General features: G+C 45.7%; 1 protein-coding gene across 1 annotated transcript in view; it reads left to right on the top strand.

Moving 5' to 3' along the window:
- Positions 1 to 25631, top strand: part of LOC122929971 (dymeclin) — a 231439-nt gene that overhangs the window by 49549 nt on the left and 156259 nt on the right. The window contains exons 6-10 of the mRNA XM_044283443.1: positions 1252 to 1434; positions 2207 to 2385; positions 3731 to 3856; positions 17645 to 17758; positions 20758 to 20852. Coding sequence (XP_044139378.1) covers positions 1252 to 1434; positions 2207 to 2385; positions 3731 to 3856; positions 17645 to 17758; positions 20758 to 20852 — 697 coding nt within the window. The remainder of the gene's footprint in view (positions 1 to 1251; positions 1435 to 2206; positions 2386 to 3730; positions 3857 to 17644; positions 17759 to 20757; positions 20853 to 25631) is intronic.

Below are 25631 nucleotides of genomic sequence, written 5' to 3'. Positions count from 1 at the left end.
CATAAAACAGCCAAGGAGTCCGCTCCTGAATTGGTAATTGAATCTACAGTCTACCTGGTGGTAGTAGTCACCACATGTCATGGAAGATATGTACCAGCATTTAGTATTGAGTACTGAGGATTTTATGTCTGTCTCAATGAGGTGGTCGCACACGCTCAGTTTAAATCTTTAACCGCCACCAGCCATATGTTCTGTTAGAAGCTGTGGCAGTTACAGGGAGAGCGCTGCGGCAGAAAGGACACACCCCCTGAGCTGCGGCAGAAAGGACACCCGCCCCCTGAGCTGTGACAGAAAGGACACCCGCCCCCTGAGCTGCAGCAGAAAGGACACACGCCCCCTGAGCTGCGACAGAAAGGACACACGCCCCCTGAGCTGCGACAGAAAGGACACACGCCCCCTGAGCTGCAGCAGAAAGGACACACGCCCCCTGAGCTGCGACAGAAAGGAGACACAGCCCTGAGCTGCGACAGAAAGGACACACACCCCTGAGCTGCGACAGAAAGGACACACACCCCTGAGCTGCAGCAGAAAGGACACACACCCCTGAGCTGCAGCAGAAAGGACACACGCCCCCTGAGCTGCAGCAGAAAGGACCCACGCCCCCGGAGCTGCAGCAGAAAGGACCCACGCCCCCTGAGCTGCAGCAGAAAGGACCCACGCCCCCTGAGCTGCAGCAGAAAGGACCCACGCCCCCTGAGCTGCAGCAGAAAGGACCCACGCCCCCTGAGCTGCAGCAGAAAGGACCCACGCCCCCTGAGCTGCAGCAGAAAGGACCCACGCCCCCTGAGCTGCAGCAGAAAGGACCCACGCCCCCTGAGCTGCAGCAGAAAGGACCCACGCCCCCTGAGCTGCAGCAGAAAGGACACACGCCCCCATGAGCTGCAGCAGAAAGGACACACGCCCCCATGAGCTGCAGCAGAAAGGACACACGCCCCCATGAGCTGCAGCAGAAAGGACACACGCCCCCCCCCCCTGAGCTGCCTGCCTGAAGAGAATTTAGCAGACTAATTGGAACAATGAAAGGAGAGATCTCTGGATCCATGTGAGGTACGGGGCTGGTTCTAGCTTTGTTAGAGAGAGATTGTCATGTCCTATATGGTGTCTGATTTTCACATCAATCTCAGCATAACCCCTTTAATACACTTTACCATTGCCTGAAATTCTGAAGCATCGGTCTGCAATGTGACGTTGCTCTGTTATTCCTCCTGGAAATGTAGTGTTAGTGACAAAATTCATGCGGTTGTCTTCCAGGCGGTCTGTGGACGGTTTTAACCTTAGGAGGAGTTGGCAGCAAACCAACTGCCGTACAAGAACAGTCCTCGCCCCTCGCCAACCAAAGTCTGCTCCTCCTGCTGGCCCTAGCCAACCTCACCGATGCTTCTGACTGCCCCAACCCATTCCGACAGGCCATAATGTCCTTCAGGAACACACAAGGTATGTATAGCAAATGTACAGTGAAAGACATTTTATGTTCTACGTTATGCTTCCCCTAGGTAGACCGTTTCTAGATTGTAAGCTCTTGTGAACAAGGCCTCATCAGCTGCTTCCTTGCTGAGATGTTATATATACACACGACTAATTAAAAAAAAGAATGAAATATCATTGCAGTAACAGCCATTGTGTTCATGGGTAAAAAAAGACAGTCCTCGTGTGCTGAAGAGGCAGCGCTAGCCTGGAGCACAGAGTATTTCAGGAGAGTGCAGGTATTGATAGAAGCAGTGATCTGTCCACTCGTCTGATCTGAGACAAGTGGAGGATTACAAACTCATATAATAAAAAAGTGTGGTTCCTCACAGCAGTGCAGATTATTTCAGAAGAGTGGTAGTATTGAGGGGGGCAGTGACCTGTCTCCTCATACGATGATGGTAAAGACATGTTTGTGGTATGAGCAGGGTAATGGAGACAAGAGGGAGATTACAGACTGAAAGTTATATAATGAAAAGTAAAGTGCCCCACAGCAGCACAAAGTTTTTAAGGAGAGTGCTGGTATTGAGGGAGGCAGTGATCTGTCCAGTCATATGATGACTGTGAGGATAGTGTCGTGATATGAGCAGGGTGATGGAGAAAAGTGGAAGATGGCAGACTGAAAGTTACCGTATATATTTAGTGGTATGGTGTCCTCCAGCAGCACAGAGTATTTCAGTACAGCAGTGTAAATTTGTCTGTATTTGAGACCAGCTTCCCCCATGTTGTTCTATTCTTACAGACAGTTCAGTGCCACCCAGCCCGAGTCCTCACTCCTTCCAGATAAATTTCAACAGTCTGTATACTGCCCTGTGCGAGCAGCAAATGTCCGACCAGGCCACACTCCTCCTGTACACGTTACTGCACCAGAACAGCAACGTCCGCACCTACGCCCTGGCCCGCACTGATATTGAAAGCCTTGTAAGTATTTCCCCTGCTGCTGGGTATGCAGAGGACTAATGTGCGCCATGGCATCGCTGTCTGTCTGTATTTTTTTATCCTGTATACTCCTTATCTCTAGGTTGGGGTACTACTTTATATCCACTTTACTTAGATTGTCCAAAATTCTGGGCTTATTAGTTTCATCATATTTCATATATCTCCACAGGGGTCCGAGCTTTGACTTCTGTTACATTGCTCCAAATCCCCTGTTTCCTTTACAGCCGCCTCTAGGGGAAACTTATAGGGGCTGTCCAAAAAATCATGTTCTGTGCAAGTGTAAAAGAAAAGAAACTTTTTGGATCACCCTGTTTCACGCGCTGTCACCTGGTCCACAAGTTTGGCGCTTCTCCCGTGAGCTGTGACGCTCCTGCCGCCAGCTTTCTTCTTCGTCATGGCTGCGGAGGGGGAGTTAGCTCCCTGCCACCAAATGCTGTCCTGGCGCGTCGTAGCTTTCAGGACAAGTTGCAAACGTATAGGACCATTCGACAGCAAGTGAAATTGGGTGATCTGTGACATATTTGTTACCCCTGTATTATTGAATTCAATGGGAGCTGTATGAATCCCTATGCCGTCAGCTCCCCCTAGTGGTGACTGTGCCATCCATCCATGTCATCCATTGGCTACTGGCTCACTACAAGAGCTAGATCCACATGGCAAATTTGGCTAAACTTGCGCTATCGGAATGCTACATTGCAAGATGATCTGAAAATGTGGACACGTTGTGAGCCAGAATTTGCCAAACCCAGACACGAAAGTCTCCGGAATCTGCTGAATTTTTGCCCAATTGGGCAGAAATTATGTATTGATGTATCATCCCCATACCGCTGTCTTTAGCCACACAACATATTGCACGGCCAAAGTCGCCATGTAGCTGTAGCTTAAATAACGCTTCTGGCGCAGCTCCCGAAGTTTTTGTGTTTAAATGAACGCCCATGGTGTCCACTGCAACGAAAACATCACAGACAACCACATCCAAAATCCATCAGTCCTGTCTAAACTAAGAAAAAGTAGCTGTTATTTAAGGACGGATACAAGCGGTGGATAAAATTGCTGACGCATTTTGAATCAGATTAAGGCTTTTTTTCCCCCGAGTCTCCTATGAGTAAGCATCACTAATCGGATTAGAAAAGCGTCAGCAGTTTTCGCCAGTGCTCTTATGTGTCCTTAAAGGAAACCGACCGGAACCAAATGAAAGACTAGTCCTTAAACTGTGATAGCTGTGACGTGGTCGATTGCGTTGACAGGCCCGAAGCCTGAGGCTGCAATACCGAGAGATTTTTAGGATAACATGCTCTCTCTACTGACAGCTTTGTCCTTTTCACAGGTTCTGCCCATACTGGAGATTTTGTACCATGTAGAAGAACGTAATTCCCACCATGTTTACATGTCTCTCATCATCCTTCTCATCCTGACTGAGGACGATGGGTTCAACCGATCCATCCATGAAGTGGTAAGGGAAGAAGTATTAATCCCGTCGCAGCGTCCAAGCACTTATATACTTCAACGCAGCACAAACTGGCACATACTCATCACTGTTATTCCCATACCAGTGGTTTACTAAGGTGCATCAATGACATGCCATTAAAAACTGGTATCACCTCTGACACTAGGGGTTTTCTTCAGGACAGATTGGAAAGATGAACGCAACGTGTGCACATCGTGTTCCGCTTCCTTTCGGAGGCTGCATATTTGCAGGGTGCATGATTGGAGCCTGAGAGAGCTTGATAAATCACGAATTGTTAGCCCCCCTCTTTTACTGCTTTTACCCTTTTATATCTGAGACCACCTGGTATTAACCTTCAGCATTACCCTAAATCATATTTAAAGGGATTATCAGACTAACAAATGCCCCCCATATCCCATACCCATCGCACTGAATCTACTTACCAGGCTCCCCGTGCTGCTACTGGTCCCCGCACCGCCGCTGCTACTTCTCCCCGTGAGCGTATGAAAAAATCCGGTCTCGGGGGCAGGCAGGGATGGGGGATGAGCCTCCCTAGCATCACCCACGATGCTAGACAGGCTACCCCCTCCCCCCGTCCGTCCGTCACCACCTGACATTGGCTGCTCCCCCCCGGACACCGGATGTTTTCATCCATGCACAGGGAGAAGCAGTAGCGGCGGTGCAGGGACCAGTAGCGGCACGGGGAGCCTGGTAAGTAGATTCAGTGTGGGGGTCCCGGCATATGGGGGGGCATTTGTTAGTCTCAGATAACCCCTTTTAAACCCTAGACTGCCATACATTAGAGGTTCTCCAGTGCTTAGATATTGATGGCCTATCTTCAATATTAGATCGGTAGGGGTCCAACACCTGGCACCCCCACCAGTCAGCCACAAGAAATGAAACAATGGGCATAGGTGGAGCAGAAGGCTCCGTCCACCGTGTAGTGCCTGTGCCAGGGTACCGCAGCTCAGCTTCCATTCTAATAAATGGGAGCTGAACTGCAGGACGCCGGCAGCAGAAAATCCACTATATGCAGAAGTTTCTACAGCAGTCAGCTGCTCAAAACAGCTGATTGATGGGGTGTCGGACATCCACCGTTATATTGATGACCTATCCTAATGAGAGGCCATTAATATCTAACTACCGGAAACCCCCTTTAACCTCCAGTTTTGCACCAAGCACAAAATTAAATGGTAACCCCCTCCTATGACCTAGACCACCAGTGAAGAAAATATGAACCCCCTATTCATCCCAAGGTTATTAAAGAGAGTGAGGTTACCCTAGACCAGTGGTGGGCAAACTTTTTTGTCAACTGAGCCAAATATCACCAAAACCAGGATTGAAATTTCTTTTGAGAGCCACATTTTTAAAACCTAAAATATATAGGAAGGAAGCGCATGCTGAAGTGAATGGGTCCATGATGCGGGCTGCACACGGCGCATGCACTACTTTTTTGCGGTGCGGAGGCACAGCCAAAAGCACCACGGAAGCACTCTGTATCACTCATATCCCGGATCCTGGACCCATTGAAGTGAATGGGTCCATGATGCAGGCTGCACACGGCCGTGTGCTGCCCGCATCATGGACCCATTCACTTCAGCATGCGCTACTTTTTTGCGGTGCGGGCAGTCGGATGCAGATCACGAACCCCATTCAAGTGAATGGGTCCGGGATCCTCATGCAGCTGCCCAATGGTCTGTGTCCATGCATTGCGGACCGCTATTTGCGGTCCGCAGCACAGGCACGGCGACCTTACATTCGTGGGCATGAGCCCAGAGTGTGTTTTTACATACTTTTATATGTACTTTATTTTATTTGGATCTTGATTATTATTTCATTTTATCTTTATCATTTTTTACTTTTATTAAACTTGTCTGCAGACATTATTTTTGCTGTTTAAACACATGCCAAGTAAATGCTGATGCCAAATAATTGAGTCACCTGTAGAAGGAGGTAGAAGGAGGTACACTGTCTCTGAAAGGAGGTAGAAGGAGGTACACTGTCTCTGAAAGGAGGTAGAAGGAGGTACACTGACTCTGAAAGGAGGTAGAAGGAGGTACACTGACTCTGAAAGGAGGTAGGAGGTACACTGACTCTGAAAGGAGGTAGAAGGAGGTACACTGACTCTGAAAGGAGGTAGAAGGAGGTACACTGACTCTGACTTGTAGCCTGCAGCGGTGTTCTGTCTCTGGCAGATTTCACTGCCCGGGAAGTTTTCAATACCCCTCGTCACTTCCTCCTCCTTCCGACGTCTACTCTGGAAAGAGGTGCGTACTGCCGGCCATACTGTGATGCGCGTGCGCTAATACTAGTTATCTTGCCCACAAAGCAAGAGAGGGCGTGTTCGCTAACTAGTATTAGCGCACGCGCATTACAGTAGGCCCTACTGTTATGCGTGTGCGCTAATACTAGTTAGCGAACACGCCCTCTCGCTTTGTGGAACGCAAATGCATCCCACAGGCAAGATTCGATTCCTCTGTAGTGCAGGATGGGTCGCTGTGGGAAAGAGCCGCATTGAAGGGTCTAAAGAGCCGCTTGTGGCTCGCGAGCCGCACTTTTTGCCGACCACTGCCCTAGACCAGTGGTGGCGAACCTCAGGGTGCCAGACGCGGCACTCAGAGCCCTCTGTGTGGGCACCCGCATCTATAGCTAGATGATAGTGTATGTAAGATATACTATACTAGACTGTAGTAATCAGGGTAAATTGCAGTGTTGGCACTTTGGGATAAATAAGTGGGTTTTGGGTTGCAGTTTGGGCACTCGGTCTCTAACAGGTTCGCCATCACGGCCCTAGACTATCACTAGGGAATTAAATGTGAACCATCTTCTTCTGCACCACCTTCGACAATTACAGAAATAATGAGGATATGTAGTGAACTCAATTAAAACAGAACTGAAATAACAATGGTGGAATTACTTATTTTTCAGTACCCCCCCCCCCCCCCCCCTTTGATCATGCAACAGAAATCCCTAGTCTCCTGTGGGAATGCCGTAGTGGTGTGCATGTGTGAGTGTCATCTATGGGACTGTCAGAGCTGACCTCCGTCGCCGGCAGTCCAATAGACTGGTCACACATGCCCATTATCACTCCATTCACCAAGGGTTAATTGCTCTCTTTTTTTTCCCCCTCTCCAAGAATTTGGTCCTGTCTCTATATAGTTCGGAGTCCAAGGTTTTAGCTTCCAGATGTTGATCCAAAATCCATTTACCTGACAGAGGAGTCGGCCGCCCTTTTCTTTTTACTGCCGCGTCTTACTCTGATATTCCTTGCCATGCGAAGTGTGTGGCTGAAGACGCATAAGCTTTTTATTTGGAAAATACATTTTTGGCTTGTTGCTGAGATGCCTAATTTACTGCAAAGACTCCTTGAATGTTCTTTCCCAAGGACACACGATTGTTACATTAAATAAGAAGTTGTGACACTCGATTAAACATTTTTCTGTAAGTTGGTTGGAAAACGGTGTGAACGGATTAAAGGATCTTTTCTCAAAATAACTGAAAGTTTGGGTGGAAATTTCCATCTGTGTTGCAGTGAGCCAAGTAATGTGCCGAGACGTAAAGTGCTAACATTGCCAATTTTTTTTATTTTATTTTAAACCATAAAGCCATTATCCATTCTTATGTAATAGATTACTGTGCATCTCCTTTTTTCTGATACAGACGTAGAGTTAAATAGTTCACTGTACTTTCATAAATAGATTACAAAAGCGAATATAATAAGAAACTTTGTCATATAACTTATTAGAGAAAAACACCTTTTTCTCCACTTATCATCCACATCCTCCTCCTTGTCTCCTGAACTGATCATTCACCCTCAATTGATGGCTACGAAACCATCTTGAGAAACCAGGCGGATTATCGACTTAAGGGATCGGGTTAAAGCTGATGCCCATGGTAGTCTATGGAAAGGGGAGAAGCAGGAGGAGTGAGCTGTTGGAGGGAGATAGAGGTACAGAAACAATGCTGCGGGCGCCAGTAAGTTTTCTCTCTCACCCCAGTGCTGGATCCACAGTTCTACAACGCAGTTTGCCTTAGGACAACAAGAGTCCCTTATTTCACCCTCTAAAAAAAAAGCATAACTTTTAATTAATGAAGGTTTTTAAAAAAATATTTAATACCAAACGCTGCAGCCCTTTAACCCCTTAAGGACACAGCCTTATTACACCTTAGGACCAGACAATTTTTTTGCAAATCTGACCAGTATCACTTTAAGTGGTGATAACTTTATAACGCTTTGACTTATCCAGGCCATTCTGAGATTGTTTTTTTGTCACATATTGTATTCATGACACTGGTAAAATAAAGTAAAAAAAAATATTTTTTTTGCATAAAAAAATGTCAAATTTACCAAAAATTGGGAAAAATTAGGGACCGCGGGGATCAGAAACCGCAGAAATCGCAGCAAACCGCAGGTCTGAATTGACCTGCGGTTTGCCGCGATCGCCAACATGGGGGGGTCACGGGACCCCCCCGCGCATTTAGCCTAGGTGCCTGCTCAATGATTTGAGCAGGCACCGGGTTCCGAACACTGCCAGCCGCACGGCAGTGATCGAAAATACACAGGGCGTACATGTACGCCCTGTGTCCTTAAGTACCAGGGCACAAGGGCGTACCTGTACACCCTGTGTCCTTAAGGGGTTAAAAAACAACATGATCAGATATTATGGATGGCTGATTTGAAAGTGCTAAAAGCGATTAGTCTCTAAAAATGACACTGCTTAGTACTGTATGATGTCCTCTATGCTGCTTCTTCTGAGGGGGGGCTAGAGAGCTAGGAAAGCTGTGTATTGGAGACGTCATAGCATCTGGTCCACCAGCTCAGGGAAAACTGACAATAAAAGATGGAGGCTACAAAGGGGGAACTGGTGATAACTGCAGGACACAAGTCATATAATGGCCAGATATGGTTTTATTGGTCATGTACACATGACAGCTTATTCTGAAAATAAGACTGTCACTCGCTACGATGAATGCAATATTATCTTTTTAATTCCCACATAGAGGGAATGTGGGAATTAAAAATATAATATTGCATTCATCGTAGCGAGTGACAGTCTTCTTTGTACCTGGATTGATGGGACGCCGACCCTAGACCGTGCGCACCGCTCACTACACAAAACGGAGTTCCGGCTGTTTTACTACTTGTATTGTTGAGCTTACACTGAAAAGTCACCTGAAATGGCAGATATGCTTTGAATTGGAAAATTCTGGCTGCTGGTATCCACCACTAGAGGGAGCTTAGTGCAGACATGTATACCTGAATATGTAATACATTTGTAAGCTATCCCTAGTGGTGGCTGCAGGCAGACAGAATTTTAAAACTTAAAGGGGTTGTGCACCTTTGAGGGGATTTTTGACAACCTCCCCTTTCTCCCTGCTTTGGCAGACCTGCTTCCCAGTGCTGGCTCTCCACTCCTTCTCTTCCCAGCCTCTGGTTCTGGTATCATTTTGACGTCACTGCAGCCAATCTCTGGCCCGAGCGGTGATCTTCTCCTCTTGAATCATGTCAGATGGTCATGTGACACAAAGGTCAGGTCACCTCTGAAGCCAGCGATTAGCTACAGAGGCGTCAAAATGAAGTTTACATCCTGGAAGCGGAGAAGTCGGGGCCAGTAAGAGGAGTAGTGGTGAGTCAGCAAAGGAAAGCAGGTATGTATGTTTCACTTCGCAGATCTGCCAAAGAGGGGAACCCCTTTAAAGGGAACCCATCTCTGGGATTTGATGTATAGAGCGGAGGACATGGGTTGCTAGATGGCCGCTAGCACATCCGCAATACCAAGTCCCCATAGCTCTGTGTGCTTTTATTGTGGAAAAAAAAACAATTTGATCCATTCGATCCCAAATTAACCTGAGATGTGTCCTGTACGTGAGATGAGTCCAGTGTGAAGGAGCCCAGCACCGCCCCGCATCCTCAGAATCTCCTCCTTGCTCCCCGACGTCAGAAAGCCAGAGCGCCGTAATCTTGCGATGCATGAACTAGCGCATGCGCAGTTCCTTCCCTGAGGCTGATGCCAGCACAGGGAAGAAACACTATGAGGACACTGCGCATGCGCTAGCTCGCGCATTGCGAGATTACAGCGCTCTGGCCTTAGGATGCGGGGTGGTGCTGGACTCGTATCAGGGACAGGACACATCTTAGATTAATTTGCATATAGATCAAATCGTGTTTTTTTCCACAATAAAAGCACACAGAGCTACAGGGACTGGGTATTGCGGATGTGCTAGCGGCCATCTAGCAACCTATGTCCTCAGCTCTATAAACAAAATCCCGGTGACAGGTTCCCTTTAAAGGGGTTTTCCAGATTATAGATATTGACTTATCCTTAGGGTAGGTCATCAAGTATCAGATCCGTGGTGATCTGATTTCTAGAACTCCCACCAATCATCTGTTGGTAGCAGCGGCTTCTGGAACTAGCACACAGAACGGACCCCCCCATCCCTTTATGTCCCTCCAAAATATTAGGAAAAGCCATATTATAGTGTAATCAGGTTGGATGTCATCAGTAAGCAGGTTAAAGTGACCTCCTGCTTGTTTACTGCATGTACATTGTAGCATACTCAAGTCTACCATGTCTTCATAGCAGTTGAAACCCTCTTTGTTTTAGGGACCCTCACAACAGTCATTGGACAATAGAAATTATGTCCATTACTAATATACTTTGCATTTCAATATCTCAAGCTGTCAAGATCTCTGCTTGCTGTCAGTAACTCACAGACAATTGCCAAGACTGAAAACAGTTGTAGCAAAAGCTTATCTGTGTGAAGTATTAGGTCTGTACAGTACTTCAACTTTTGGCCGTAAATGTGAATGTTTCCATTCGCTGACAGCATGCAGAAAATGGGGCAGAATAATAACACAGTATATTAAAAAGATGCTGAAGTTTTTTTCCTTGTTTGATTAAAGGGCTTAAAGATACAAATGTATCCCCTCTCTGAAGCATTTGAGATAAGTATCTGATCGGTGGGGACTGGTAGGACCCCAACAAATCACGAAAACAGGGGTTTGGATACCCCGAATGAAGGGAGCGGCAGGCGAGTGTGCATGCTGCTGCTCCATTCTCTATGGGACCGCTCAGTTCCACTAGTCCCATAGAACAACAGCCTGCGTTTTTGACCGCTGCTTCATACATCTTGGGACCCCTTTCTCCCCAATCCAAGTTGATAAGGTCTGGTCACTTACAGTAAATGTAGTTTTCTAGATAGATTTGGAAATCTTTTTCCTGCCGTACACTGACATAGTCGTCGACAGGGACTCCTGACCTTGAGACAGCAGCGGTGATGTCCGGCTCTCATCTATGGAAACGTGCTCGCTTCTTTTTGACAAGCAAAGACAAACACAGTAAATGACCCCGAGGACCACAGAATGTGTAGTTGGAGCCGCTGACAGAAGCATTCCCCATTTATTGGAGCCATAAACTGCGTCCCAGCTGTCTGGGGCTTTATGAGCATCCTTCTAATGTTTGGGGGCCACATTCAGGGTTTTCTAAATGTATTGTACTATTGTATAGGGAGCGGTATGAGAGGCAGTGCCAAAATATGTCTTTTAGGGGAACCGTTAGGGAATATATTGTCAGAAAATGCCGTTATTGAAAAAAAAAAAGGTTTTCATGATATGTAATCTTTGATGGTTTATTAACTTCTCTATGTGATTATTCATACAATTTTATATATTTTTTTTAATATTGCATTCCACTAGAGTAGAAACAGTGGTCTGACATGTCATGTTTTCTGTGGTTTACTTGTTTGCTTTGCTGTATAGACTGGGATAGGATGAGCAGAGTCCTCTCATCGTTATAGAATGTGAGATAGATGGGTCTAGTTAAAACAGGATAATAAAGCTGGCCATATAGCAGATATCGGTCAGCCAACTACGTGTTCATCAAACCACTCTATACCGATATCCCTCATACACCTCCACACTTGATATGTCATTGGGGAGAAGGCTCATCTCCTTGAGAATAAAGTGATCCGGCTTGTGGAAATCCAGCCGCCCAGTCCTTACCTTCCCTGACAGTTATCGTTGGGAAGAGTCAGGAGCTTTAGGCTGGGTTCACACCTGAGCGTATCCGATAAGCGCTGTTTACAGGCGTTTTTATTGGGCGTATTTTGGGGCGTATTTGTATTTGGAAAAGCACGTCGTACGCGCGTTCTTGCTATTGACAAGAGGCGTACGCGCGACAATACGCCCCAAAGAAGCTCCTGTACTTCTTGGGGCGTAGGGCGTTCGTACGCGCTGTAAAACACTCAGGTGAGAACCATGCCCATAGGGAATCATTGGTTTTTGCCTGTTGGGCGTTTTACAGCGCGTAGGAACGCGCTGTAAAATGCTCAGGTGTGAACCCAGCCTTAGGCTTGGGGTACACGGTGACGTGTGGCGCGACATTGATGTCACACCAATGTCGCACAATGTTTTTTACTATGATAGTCTATGGTGTCGCACTCCAGAAGATGGATTTTTATGCGACTGTCGCAGTGCAACACCATAGACTATTATTATACCAAAGGTTGCACGACATCAATGTCGCGTGACACATGTTGCAGTGTAGTTGTACCCTATATAAGTCGCCGTGTAGCCCTAGCCGTACCCTATACACATTAGATGGTCAGCTGATCCCGCTGAAATTGGTAGATTTCACATTTATCTTATGGACTGTTTGATGCTGTAATACACAGAAACTCCTCTGTATGCAGCTCCCCTGACACTCCTTGATCTCAGAGGTAGAGGGTGCACCTTCCTGGAGGCTCTAATCTGTGTCCGTTATTACTCAGTCAACGGACAAAATAGATAAATTAATAAAACAAACATTTCAAACATGAGACTTTCACTATAAACCTGAAGTTTGCCACAGAGAAGATAAAAAAAAAAAAAAATCGATCTAACCCGCCGATGATGTCAAGTGTATGGGGATCTCCCAGTCGTGCCTGACCCATTGATCCCATGTAAGCTAAGCAGCCATCAGATGGCTCTGGCAGCAGCTTGTTCCCCTCTCGCCATTTTCATAAACACGTACGCTATGCCTGGACAGGAGAAATAGATCTTGAGTGTATGGCGGGTCTCAGTTGAGATTAACTAGTGATCATGGAGGAGGGCAGGCATTTTGTGGGCTCCTTATCAATAATTCCACTGTGAGGGTCTATTCACACATGCGTGTGTATTTTGCGGATCCGTGGATCCGCAAAACACGGACAGCGGCAATGTGCGTTCCACATTTTGCAGGCACTAATAGAAAATGCCTATTCTTGTCCGCAATTGCGTTAAGGCTGTGGGATGGCCCCTCACCTTACAGTAGTTCCAGGAGATTCTAGTTGTGCTAGGGGTAGGGAGTGTGAGGACAGGCCTGGAGAAGGCAGGGAGCAGATATCATGTGCTGCTCTTCTCAGGCATTCAGTTTCATTGCTACAGGAGACTAACAGATCTCCATGTGTCCTCCAGTACCATCATAAAGAGTGGATTTTGCACGGCTACCGCGAGACAGAGAGAGAGAGAGTCAGCAAGGTAACCAGTGTACAGCATTACAGACTTTGCTCTCCAAAACAGAAATAAGTTAAGACTCCCTATGCACCCCAGATTAGTGAACACAGAGGCTACAACATTTTGGTCAACAAGGTGATCAGCATACAGCATTTCAGACCCAGCTGCAGTGGAAGGGTAACGAGTTCAGACACCCTGTACACCTCAGTTAGGATTGACCAGTCGTATTATTGGAACCGCACCTCGCCGTGCGAATTGCAGACATGTTAACAGATTGCAATTGTTTGCCAGAGATCCAAGTGTTAGAGACTGTAGCAAGAGAAAGTAATCAGAGGGCCATTACTGCCAACTACATGCTTAGCTCATGCTTAGACATCTGGGGAGAATTTGCACTGTGTACAGATAATTGCTGGATGTACTACATACTATTTTGTGCACAGTAAAGAGACTTTTGTTAAATTCAATCTGGCTAATTTACTGACTTCTTACACCATAGGCCAGTAATGGCCAACCTGCGGCTCTCCAGCTGTTGCACAACTACAACGCCCAGTCTGCCTACAGCTATCAGCTTACAGCAGGGCATGGCGGGAGTTGTAGTTTTAAAACAGCTGGAGAGCCGTAGGTTGGCCATCCCTGCCATAGGCCATTGCACCATTTCAGGCACCCCCCCCCCCAAACTACCATCCGGTAGGAGCCGTAGCTACAGGGAGTGCCCTGAGGGTATAAAGGGGGCCTTCACTGCACCGGCCTGAGGGAGTACACCGCCGTGACACATCATCATCAGGGCCACTACCTCTCCCATCCTCTGCCCTGGCTCCTCAGGGGCTCACTGCACTAGGACAGGGTTTCAGCTTCTGAATGCAAATAATGATGTTTCTAATCACAGAAAGAAAGCAGGATTCTTAAAAATGGAGAGAAATTACAGCATTAAGGGGCCATTTATCAAGACTGGTGTTTCATATGCTAGACTTGATCTTGTTTGAACTGCCGTGAGATATGCTCAGTTTATTAAAGGAGAACTGTCACTCCCCCCTTCTTATTACTGTTGTGCCATTCCGCTAACATTTCTACTAGAAGTTGTAAATGAATTGCTAGCAGCTTTCAATAAAGGTTCAGCTGAGGGACGCATCCCTGCACAGTCTAACACCTCCCCTAGACGACCCCCCCCCACTGGTGACACCCATCTGGACCTTGACTGCAGACTACTGGCAATTCATTAATAAACTTCTAGAATGTATAACTGAGTAATAGAACAGCATAGTTATATGAAAGACGCTCCAGAAGCGATACATGGAGAATGCAAGTAGTTTTTAAAGCGGACATAGTGAGACATTATAAATGTGCTCTAATAGACAAAGGCCTCTTAATAAATTGGGTGCATTTTCTGCCCTCCACCTGAAAGTCAAACCTCCGCTGTCTGTAAGCTGACACAGATCTGAGCTTTCTACTAGTTTCTGGTGTAAGTTACAGTGAGGAACAGAATGCGATTTTGAAGTTCTCCCAATTAGAAATCATGGAGGGGTCTGAAATTCACATTGTAGGTGCATTCCCATCTGAGAGACAGAATAAAATAAAATAAAAATTCAGGAAATCAAATGTATTTGTCTTGCACTGCTGAACATAAGCATTTGAACACCTGAGACAATCAGTGTTAATATTTGGTCCTGAAGCCTTTGTTTGCAATTACAGAGGTCAAACGTTTCCTGTAGTTCTTGACCAGGTTTGCACACACTGCAACAGGGATTTCGGCCCACTCCTCCACACAGGTCTCCTCTAGATCTGTCAGGTTTCGGGGCTGTCGCTGAGCAACACGGAGTTTCAGCTCCCTCCAAAGATGTTCTATTGGATTTAGGTCTGGAGACTGGCTAGGCCACTCCAGAGCCTTGATATGCTTCTTACGGAGCCACTCCTTGGTTATCCTGGCTGTGTGCTTCGGGTCGTTGTCATGTTGGAAGACCCAGCCACGACCCATCTTCAATGCTCTGACTGAGGGAAGGAGGTTTTTGCTTAAAAAATCACAATAAATGGCCCCATTCATCCTCTTCTTAATACAGTGCAGTCGTCCTGTCCCCTTCGCAGAAAAGCACCCCCAAAGCATGATGTTACCACTCCCATGCTTCACAGTAGGGATGGTCTTCTTGGGATGCAACTCATCCTTCTTTTTCCTCCAAACACGACGAGTGAAGTTTAGACCAAAAAGTTCTACTTTGGTCTCATCTGACCACATGACTTTCTCCCATGCCTCCTCTGGATCATCCAGACTGGTCATTGGCAAACATCAGACGGGCCTGGACATGTGATGACTTGAGCAGAGGAACCTTCCTGTGCAATGCATGATTCGAAACCATGACGGCGTAGTGTTCTACCTGACAGTGACCTTTGAAACTGTGGTCCCAGCTCTCTTCATGTCATTGACCAGCTCCTCCCTTGTAGTTCTGGTCTGATTCCTCACCTTTCTTATCATCAGTGATACCCTACGAGGTGAGATCTTGCATGGAGCCCCAGTCCGAGGGAGACTGACAGTCGTCTTTAGCCTCTTCCATTTTCTAACAATTGCTCCAACAGTTGATCTTTTTTCACCAAGCTGCTTGGCAATTGCCCCGTAGCCCTTTCCAGCCTTGTGGAGGTCCACAATTTTGTCTCTAGTGTCTTTTGACAGCTCTTTGGTCTTCCCCATGGTAGTAGTTGGCGTCTGTTGACTGACTGTAGGGTGGATAGATGTCTTTAAAGAGCTCAGACAGGTGCTACTAAGTTAGATTAATGAGTGGAGTAGAGGTGGACTTTTTAAAGGCACAGTAACAGGTCTTTGAGAGACAGAATTCTTGCTGTTTCTTAGGTGTTCAAATACTTTGTTCTGCAGTACAAGACAAATTCTTTAAAAATCATACAGTGCGATTTCCAGATTTTTAATTTTTATTTATTTTATTCTGAGTGGGAATGCACCTACAATGTGAACTAATGTAAAATCCCGAAAAGATGCAAATTATTGCACAAATGGTGCTAACGCAGAAAATGGCGACTTTTCAGCCCTATTTTCAACCCTCTTGGTATATTAGAAAGTTGCAGAACTGTTTGTTACACAATATGTACTGAAGGTCGGACAACCCCTTCAGTTGGGGTCACGATGCCATCGCTCACCCATCTCCCTGTCCTTGTTATGTTCAGCGTATTGCAGGCGTGCTGACCTCAGCGGGCGGGCGTCTCTCCAGCGCCAGCATCCACCGCTGGATCGGATTCAGACGCGTTTCACAACAGTAAATAAATAGTTTTCGAGCAACTCAACCTTTATGTTGGGATTTGCAGGGATAGATTTCTACTGAATGAGAGGCAGGAGGACAGAATTACCACATGCCTGTCTATTGATCTCCCATCTGGTTCTCATATTATTGATCCCTGCTTATTTGACATGTAATGTTGGACAGGAGACTTGGCCGTGTTCAGTTTTTGTGCTTGTTGCTAGCTGACGAAATCTGTTCTCTATTATTCTTAATGTTAGAAATGGCTGGTTATCAAATTATCAGCCCCTGCAGTTGCAGCGATCAGCACTGCAGAACCCTGCTTACATGTTTCAGCCTCCGAATCGTCCTCTGATCTGTTTTTTTGTTTTAGCTATTTTTCAGAAAGGTGTAATAACAATTTATAGGCTCCTTTGCAACACCATTGGTGGTTGTCACTTGAATTTAATAGGCAAAGTAGTGAGTGCAGCTCTGGAGTATAATACAGGATGTATTTCAGGATCCGTACAGGATAAGTAATGTATGTACACAGTGACTGCACCAGCAGAATAGTGAGTGCAGCTCTGGAGTATAATACAGGATGTATTTCAGGATCCGTACAGGATAAGTAATGTATGTACACAGTGACTGCACCAGCAGAATAGTGAGTGCAGCTCTGGAGTATAATACAGGATGTAACTCTGTATCAGTACAGGATATGTAATGTATGTGCACAGTGACTCCACCAGCAGAATAGTGAGTGCAGCTCTGGAGTATAATACAGGATGTAACTCAGGATCAGTACAGGATAAGTAATGTATGTACACAGTGACAGCACCAGCAGAATAGTGAGTGCAGCTCTGGAGTATAATACAGGATGTAACTCAGGATCAGTACAGGATAAGTAATGTATGTACACAGTGGTGACTCCACCAGCAAAATAGTGAGTGCAGCTCTGGAGTATAATGCAGGATGTAACTCAGGACCAGTACAGTATAAGAAATGTATGTACACAGTGACTCAACTCTTATATGGATTGTATCTATGTATAATGTATACATTGTCTCCTAGTCTCCATTTGCTGATGATCCTGCTTTGTCTTTGCAGATACTAAAAAACATCACTTGGTATTCGGAACGTGTGCTGACAGAAATCTCTCTGGGTAGTCTTCTCATTCTGGTGGTTATCAGAACCATTCAGTATAATATGACTCGCACACGGGTGAGTATGCGGTGGGTCAGCAGGGTACAGCACAGTCTTTTAAAGGGCATCTATCAGCAGATTTGTACCTATGACACTGGCTGACCTGTTACATGTGCACTTGGCAGCTGAAGACATCTGTGTTGGTCCCATGTTCATATGTGTCCGCATTGCTGAGAAAAATGTTTTAGTATATGCAAATGAGCCTCTAGGAGCAACATGGGCGTTACCATTACACCTAGAGGCTCTGCTCTCTCTGCAACTGCCACATTCTCTCCACTTGTTTTCACTGCCTGGCTCTATCCATCAAGTGGAGAGAATGCTGGCAGTTGCAGAGAGAGCAGAGCCTCTAGGTGTAATGGCAACGCCCCCGTTGCTCCTAGAGGCTCATTTGCATATAATAAAACATCTTTTTTCTCAGCAATGCGGGCACATGTGAACATGGGACCAACACAGACGCCTTCAGCTGCCAAGTGCACAAGTAACAGATCAGCCAGTGTCCTAGGTACAGAACTGCTGACAGATGCCCTTTAATGGTCAGCTCCAGTGATCTTTGTATCTCTTGTCTGTAGTCATCCTTGTACGTATTGATTCAGTGAATAATTCAGAGCTGAAATCATTGTACAGCTTGGCTAAAACTCTGCCTAGCCTTCTGGAGTGTGTAATTTTTGTCAGCTCACTCTTTTCATAGGGGTATTATTGTGACCAGAAGTAATCTCCTGTATACTACATAGGGAACACTATTAGATTAGTGGGGAGAGTAAAATTTGCAACACATGCGCACTAATTGATGTGGATTGACCACACAGATTTCACTGTGAAAACCTGCGCATTTCAGTGCGGATAAATCCTCAACGTGTGCGTTTACCCTGTAAGGTTTGTGAGTACTGTGCTGTACCAATTTGGCCAGTGCCATCGTCTTTGAATGGAGCTGCAGCGCCCATTCTCCACTAACACTCTATCCAATTGGAGAAAACAGAACCCCCATTCTCGTGATCCTAATAGTCGGATCCTACCGATCTAACCGGAATTTGAACATGGACCAACATGGCAATGCTTTTAAACGCTGCATCCTGAAAGTTGTCGGATAGATTTTGGGTGCAGGTATGGGGTGTGTATATAGGATGAGGTGGCACACAGAACCTGCCCATAGCACCCAGATTGCATGTTGCAGGATTGGTTGCTGTGGGCATTTCTCCTTGGGCTCGGTGTTTTTTCCCAGATGCACACTGGTCGCACTCGGACTTTATTCCCATTGACTATAGCCATGATCCATTCACATGAAGTTATTGAGCGGATCACGATTTTGTGCCAATAACGTGGGGTTTCCACGCGTCGCTGTGCTGTGTATCCCGCAGCGACTGATGTGGGGTGCACGTTTGGAGAAGCTCGTGTTTCTGAATCCAAGAGCAGGCAATGGCAGCCAGCGAATGTTTGGAATCTGCATTTATAGTGACATCAACACTCCTCACATATTTAATTAAAATAACCCCCTCCTCGGTGCCCGGGTCCAAGCTTCAGATTGAATTCCGCAAATGAAATAGAGTTGGAATGGCTCAGATTACGGCGTGACCACATTACCTAATCTCCAGCGAGGCCTTGCCCAGTGCATTCATCTGAAGGGTCATACGTGGGTCCGTTCTTCTTGGTAAACATGTGGCACAAGTCACTGTATATAGTCTGCAATCCGAGATTAATAGTTAGTTATTCTTTGTGTAATTGTATCCTTATTGATTTCAAGAACTCTGCTTGCTGCCATTCGAAGGAGAAAAATCCATTTGTGGTCATGTGATGGACTCGCACGCACTTGACTGGTTGGAAGCCACAGTGCTTCTACTGTAAGGCCGCATTCAGAGAAATCACGATAAATTATCTATGAAATTAGGGAAAATAAAAACCTGCAGCAGATTTTCATCTTGCAGATTTACTGCTGATTCCTGGTTTTGCAGTGCAGAGGGTAAGGGTCCGGCTACAAGGCAACATGTGTCGCGCGACACCAAGGGGTTATGGCGACATTTTATATGTTGTATTTCAATGGTTATGCGACTGCAACAGAATTTTGGACTTGGATGGATTTTTTGCAACTGTCGCGTCGCAGTCGTAGTATGTGTCCCATAGTGACACCATTGAAATTCATTACATGAAATGCAGCGCAACTCATGTAGCCAGACCCTAAAACTGCCTAAAATCTGCAGGAGCTCCGTACAGTATTAGAATGTATTGGCTCCGATGAGCTGAAGTTATTGCTTCGCGCAATAACTTCATAAATTAATTTGTACTGCAAAAAACATTTCCCGAACTCGGGTTCGGTTTCCAAGGTACCTATTGCTATTTCAAACAAACGCAAGTGTGGAAGTAGCCGAAAAGCTAGTTCTGTCTGCTGTAGTTCAGACTTGCTTTATCAGAAGCAGGAGTCAATGCCAAAGGAAATCTTCAGGATGAAGACAGGCACGGCCGGTGGGAAAGGTGCACGAGCCTAGGGTAGTGTAAGGGCCCCTTGCAGACGAGTGTGTCCGGATTAGGTCCGGATGCGTTGTGTTCAGTGAAAACTGCGTGGTTTCGCAAGTAAGTTCATTCAGTTTTGTTTGCGATCACGTTCAGTTTTTATTGCGCGGGTGCAATGCGTTTTGATGCGTTTTTCACGCGCGTGATAAAAAACTGAAGGTTTACAAACAACATCTCTTAGCAACCATCAGTGAAAAACGCATCGCATCTGCACTTGCTTGGGGCCAGCATTGCGTGAAAATCGCAGAATATAGAACATGCTGCGTTTTTCACGCAACTGCGTGAAAACCAACGCACATGTACACAGCCCCATTGGCATGAATGGGTCCGGATTTCGAGCGGGCGCAATGCGTTCTCATCACGCATTGCACCCACGCGGAATACTTGCTCGTGTGAAAGGGGCCTAAGAGGTGGGGAGTTGTGCAGCAGAGTGACCTCCCTGCTTCTGCTGACGTGTAGATATACTGAGAACGTTGCAAAACTGAATGATTAATGAAATGATTTCCTTCTTGCAGGACAAGTATCTTCATACTAATTGTTTGGCAGCTCTGGCCAACATGTCCGCCCAGTTCCGCTCCCTTCATCAGTATGCTGCGCAGAGGATCATCAGGTATTGTCCACCAGCGCACTAGAAATGTCTGAGCACCACATCTGTACCGTATCATAGAGATGGTAGAGTATGTACCTACCTTTTCAAATGAGTCGCCCGCGCAGCTTCTCTAACCCCATTGATTAGATTTTATCACACGCAGAAGCCGCTTGTGCCGGAGACGGTCTGGCAAGTGAATGATGTTTATAGCCGGCCATATATGCTAGAACTACTCTTGTGCTGGTCTATATGGAGTAGAGTGTCAGGCGGGGGTCGTCAGCCTGAGACATCCAGGTGATCTAATATGTTGTAAGGAGAAGTTGTCTTTAGAACTCAACCAGTTTCACTGATCTGTCTAAATTTTCTTCATGGTGATCTCACGGGTGCTGTCAGTGTATCCTCAAGACCAGGGGCAGGCAGAAGCCTGGGCTGTAATACACTGCCCTGCTCTGGCCGCACCTGCCGGGAGTTAACCCCTTCACTGCTGAAATCCGCTTCAGAGTTGGGCTGTAATACCCTGCCCTGCTCTTGCCACACCTGCCGGGAGTTAACTCCTTCACTGCTGCAATCCGTTTCAGAGCTGAGCTGTAATACACTGCCCTGCTCTTGCCGCACCTGCCAGTTTCTGCAATCCTCTGCAATGTACGTTACCACCTATACTGTAAATTTATTCACTCCATTTAGGTCAACGATGAACAGGATAAAAAAAAAATGGAGGAATTTAGTTGTTTTTTTTTTTTTTTGCACCACCAAAAATGAAATGCTAATCTATGCCCAACAGCATGTCCCTAAGAAAAAAAAATAGGTACAAACTACAAATTTGCGCTGGGCCTTGTTCACATCTGTACTAGTTATTTCCGTTAGAGGTGCAGAAGATTGAAAATATCGGAATCGCCGGATTCGGCTTATAACTGGAACCAGTTGAGCCGAACAGACATCATTGACTGTAATGGGGTCCATTGAGATTCGAGTGTCCTTCTTTCTTTTTTTTTTTTGGGGGGGTTTTTTTAGCAGAAAAAAGGTTGTGCGTGCAGGACTTTTTTGCTATCTTTTTGGAGGAATCTGGAGTAGAGGCCCCCCGAACAGAGCCTCCAATGCAGATGTGAACATGCCCTTACCCGTGATATGTTTGGGAGGCCCGTGTGTAATAACTGGAGGCTCTATGAAGAATTCCTTGGACTAGGCAAAGTCCTAAATCTTCAGCCCCCGAGTTTTACAGTGTTTACTCAGCCTCGCAGTGAAGCTACAATAGGAAAGTGTGCATAAAAGGGATTTATAGTGTTTAGGCGAAACGCAGCCTCTGTTTGTACAGCAGAATAAAGATTTGCGATCTCCATAATAAAAATGGAAAAACCCCTAAAACAGTGGAGTGGTTCACAGCGATGGCTGCGCCTAGACGAGTCTGTGACCCAAGGGACAATCATTACTGTAATCAATGTTAAAATCAGGAGAAATTTCACATGCACCAATTTCCATAAATGAAATAAGAGCGCCCCTCCGCTCCACAGGTTGTCTTCTGTATTGCAGCTAAATGGACAAGAGGGGAGCTCTCTCCTACTCTGAGGGCTGACGTGTGTTTTAGTATTCTCCATGAATTAATTTTGGAGCATGTTTTCCTGGGAGTCTTCATTGTACTGTCCCTCTTTTATTCCTCCTGGAAATATGACTGCATAGATAATTGGGGTGTTATTATTCACCTTATTAATAGGGTGTGTCCCTATAAAAAAGAGACATTTGGGAGGAGCGCTGTGATCTGTTATCAGCTTTATTAGAAGACAAGCTGATTGGTTGAGAGTAGCTGATAGGGCTGTCCTTACCATGTCATATAGTATGCAGCCCCTCAAACCCTAGTGCTAGTTAGAATATAGTAAAAGATCTTATCAATTAATAGTTTAACCCTTTATGGGCATATTATACCATGATATGAAGCAGTTCAAGACCAGACCATTTATCTCCCTTCCAGACCAGATTTTTTTTTAATTTTATTTTTTAGTACAGGTCTTTGAAAGCCATAACTTTTTTTCCCATTCGATTATGTAAAATAATGCACCTTTTTCCGGTGATTTATGTGACTTCATTTATGTGTCATTTTTATTTTAGCATTTTTTTTATTTTAATTTTTTTACACCCTGGAAAAGCTAAAAAAGAAAAAAAAAAGGTAGTGTTTTTCAAATTTTTTCAATAGCACAGAGTGCCACTAAAATCCTTTTTTAAGTAATGTCCCTTTTCCCGAACAGCCGTTTTGATATTAGGGGGATATATAGTTTACGGTCCCCGAGAGCAGGGCTAGAAGTGGGTGTGGTGGCATTATTTTTGTATTTATCTTTTATTTTGTCTTTTTTTTATTTTTTATTTTTTTTTATTTTACACTGTGTTCCCCATGAGGTCATACCAGATCATTTATTTTTTGCTGATTTCTCCTGTAACTGGGGCTGACATAGTACAAGGGGAATACAGCCCCCGAGAGGTTGTACCGGCTGTGCAACCTCATTGCAGAGCTGATCTGGGTCTGCTAAGACCCAGCAGCTCGGGTAGTCGCCCAGCAGTCCCTTCCTGATCTATGTATACAGCGATCATTGAGCTGTGTGTATACAGTGATGGGGAATGCATGGATGGTAAAAAATACACCCCTGTCTTCTCTCTAAGAAGTCAACAGGCTTCCCCCTCCTGCAGCTGCTAACAGTCCAAAAGCAGTTAAAAAGGACTGGTTATCTGGCCTGACGTGTTTATTTGTATTCCCCTTGACATAATAATTCTGGAGTGTATTTTCCTATAACCCTGTGTTGTGCTGTTGCTCTATTAATCCTCCTGGAAATAAACACATAAATTGGCAGCTGAATAGATGAGCGTGTACCCCACACAGACTGACATCGTCCCATCAGTGGAGCCAGTTTCAGACTGCAGAGAAGCCCCTTTGACATGAAGTAACAATTCTGCAGCATTTTTTTTTATAAAGCACGGTCTTGTGCTGTTCCTCTGTTATTCCACCCGGTTGTTATACCGGGGGGGAGATAACATAGGAACAGCACAACCCAGCGTTCTAATGAAAAATGCAGCAGAATTGTTATTTCATGGGGAATGTAAATGTAAAGAACTTTTTGACATCTGTGCCCATGTCTGATCCTTGTCAGAAGTCTAGGTAACTGGCTCCATTATAAACGCTTTCTGTACGATCCCATTGCCAAGTCGGCGCGGCCCGATGCAGTAATTCATGTAGTGTCACAGTCTTGCAACTGGCGCCGTCATAGGATCCTCTTCTGGGGACATGGAACAAAGCAGACTACTGAACCCATCATCCCCGCCCATTCCTGTGGACAGTTGTCACTTCTTCTGGACCTGCTTCATTGAGCGTTACTTCTGTAGCGCTAATTGGTTTACCAACAAAATCCAGTGTCGAAAAGGAGAATTTTCCAAACTTTTTTTTTTTTTCCAGTGTTTAAATTGGCACGGCTAAAGTTCTCCTTTCTTGGGAACCGAACGCCCACCGAGACAGACCACGTGTGCTCCGTCTTGGCATGTGGGAACCAAAGTTTTCCATCCCTCTGTTTAAGGTCATATGCCCCACAGTTTAAAACATCAAACAGCGTCATTTTATCAAGCTCTGGAAATAGGCCTGTATTTATGAGCGTGTCTGCCGGGGTTTACTGCTGGAGGAGCGCAGCTGGAAGGGATGGCATTTACACAACGGAAAAAGGATTCAGCCTGTATCTGCGGAGAGCGCGAGCCGGCCCGGCCTGATACAAACACCCTACGAGCCTCGCAGATTCTTTCCGATGCCCATATTTCATAGCAATGTAGATGGCGGAAGATCCGCGCTACCTGATGTAGTAACATAGTATAAGGCTGAAAAAAGACATTTGTCCATCCAGTTCGGCCTGTTATCCTGCAAGTTGATCCAGAGAAAGGCAAAAATAAATAAAAAATGTGAGGTAGAAGCCAATTTTCTTCACTTTAGGGGAAAATATTCCTTCCCGACTCCTATCAGGCAATCAGAATAAGGCCCCTTTCACACGGGCGAGAATTCCGCGCGGGTGCAATGCGTGAGGTGAACGCATTGCACCCGCACTGAATCCGGACCCATTCACTTCAATGGGGCTGTGCACATGAGCGGTGATTTTCGCGCATCACTTGTGCGTTGTGTGAAAATCGCAGCTTGCTCTATATTGTGCGTTTTTCACGCAACGCAGGCCCCATAGAAGTGAATGGGGCTGTGTGAAAATCGCAAGCATCCGCAAGCAAGTGCAGATGTGGTGCGATTTTCACTCATGGTTGCTAGGAGATGATGGGGATGAACAACCCCATTAAAGTCTAATCACTGTATTATTTTTCCTTATAACATGGTTATAAGGGAAAATAATAGCATTTTTAATACAGAATGCTTACTAAAATGTGCCTTGAGGGGTTAAAAAATAAAATAAAAATGAACTCGCCTCATCCAATTGATCGCGCAGCCGGCACGTCTTCTTGCTTCTTCTTTCAGGACCTGCAAAAGGACCTTTGATGACGTAATCTTCTATCTTCATTCAGCAGGACCTGCAATGACGCCACATTGCTCACCACGTGGCGAGCATGATTACGTCATCAAAGATCCTTTTGCAGGTCCTGAAAGAAGAAGCAAGAAGACGTGCCGGCTGCGCGATCAATTGGATGAGGCGAGTTCATTTTTATTTGATTTTTTTAACCCCTCAAGCCACATTTTAGTAAGAATTCTAAAATTAGGGAAAATAATAAAATTAATAGAACACTTAACCGAAACCCGAACACCAGTTAAGAAGTCTAGGTTCGGGTCTGGGTACCACA

The sequence above is a fragment of the Bufo gargarizans genome, chromosome 1 (assembly GCF_014858855.1).
Source record: "Bufo gargarizans isolate SCDJY-AF-19 chromosome 1, ASM1485885v1, whole genome shotgun sequence".
NCBI classification, from domain to species: Eukaryota; Metazoa; Chordata; class Amphibia; order Anura; family Bufonidae; genus Bufo; species Bufo gargarizans.
Note: the sequence above shows the minus strand (reverse complement) of the source record. Positions and strands in the feature narration are given on the sequence as shown.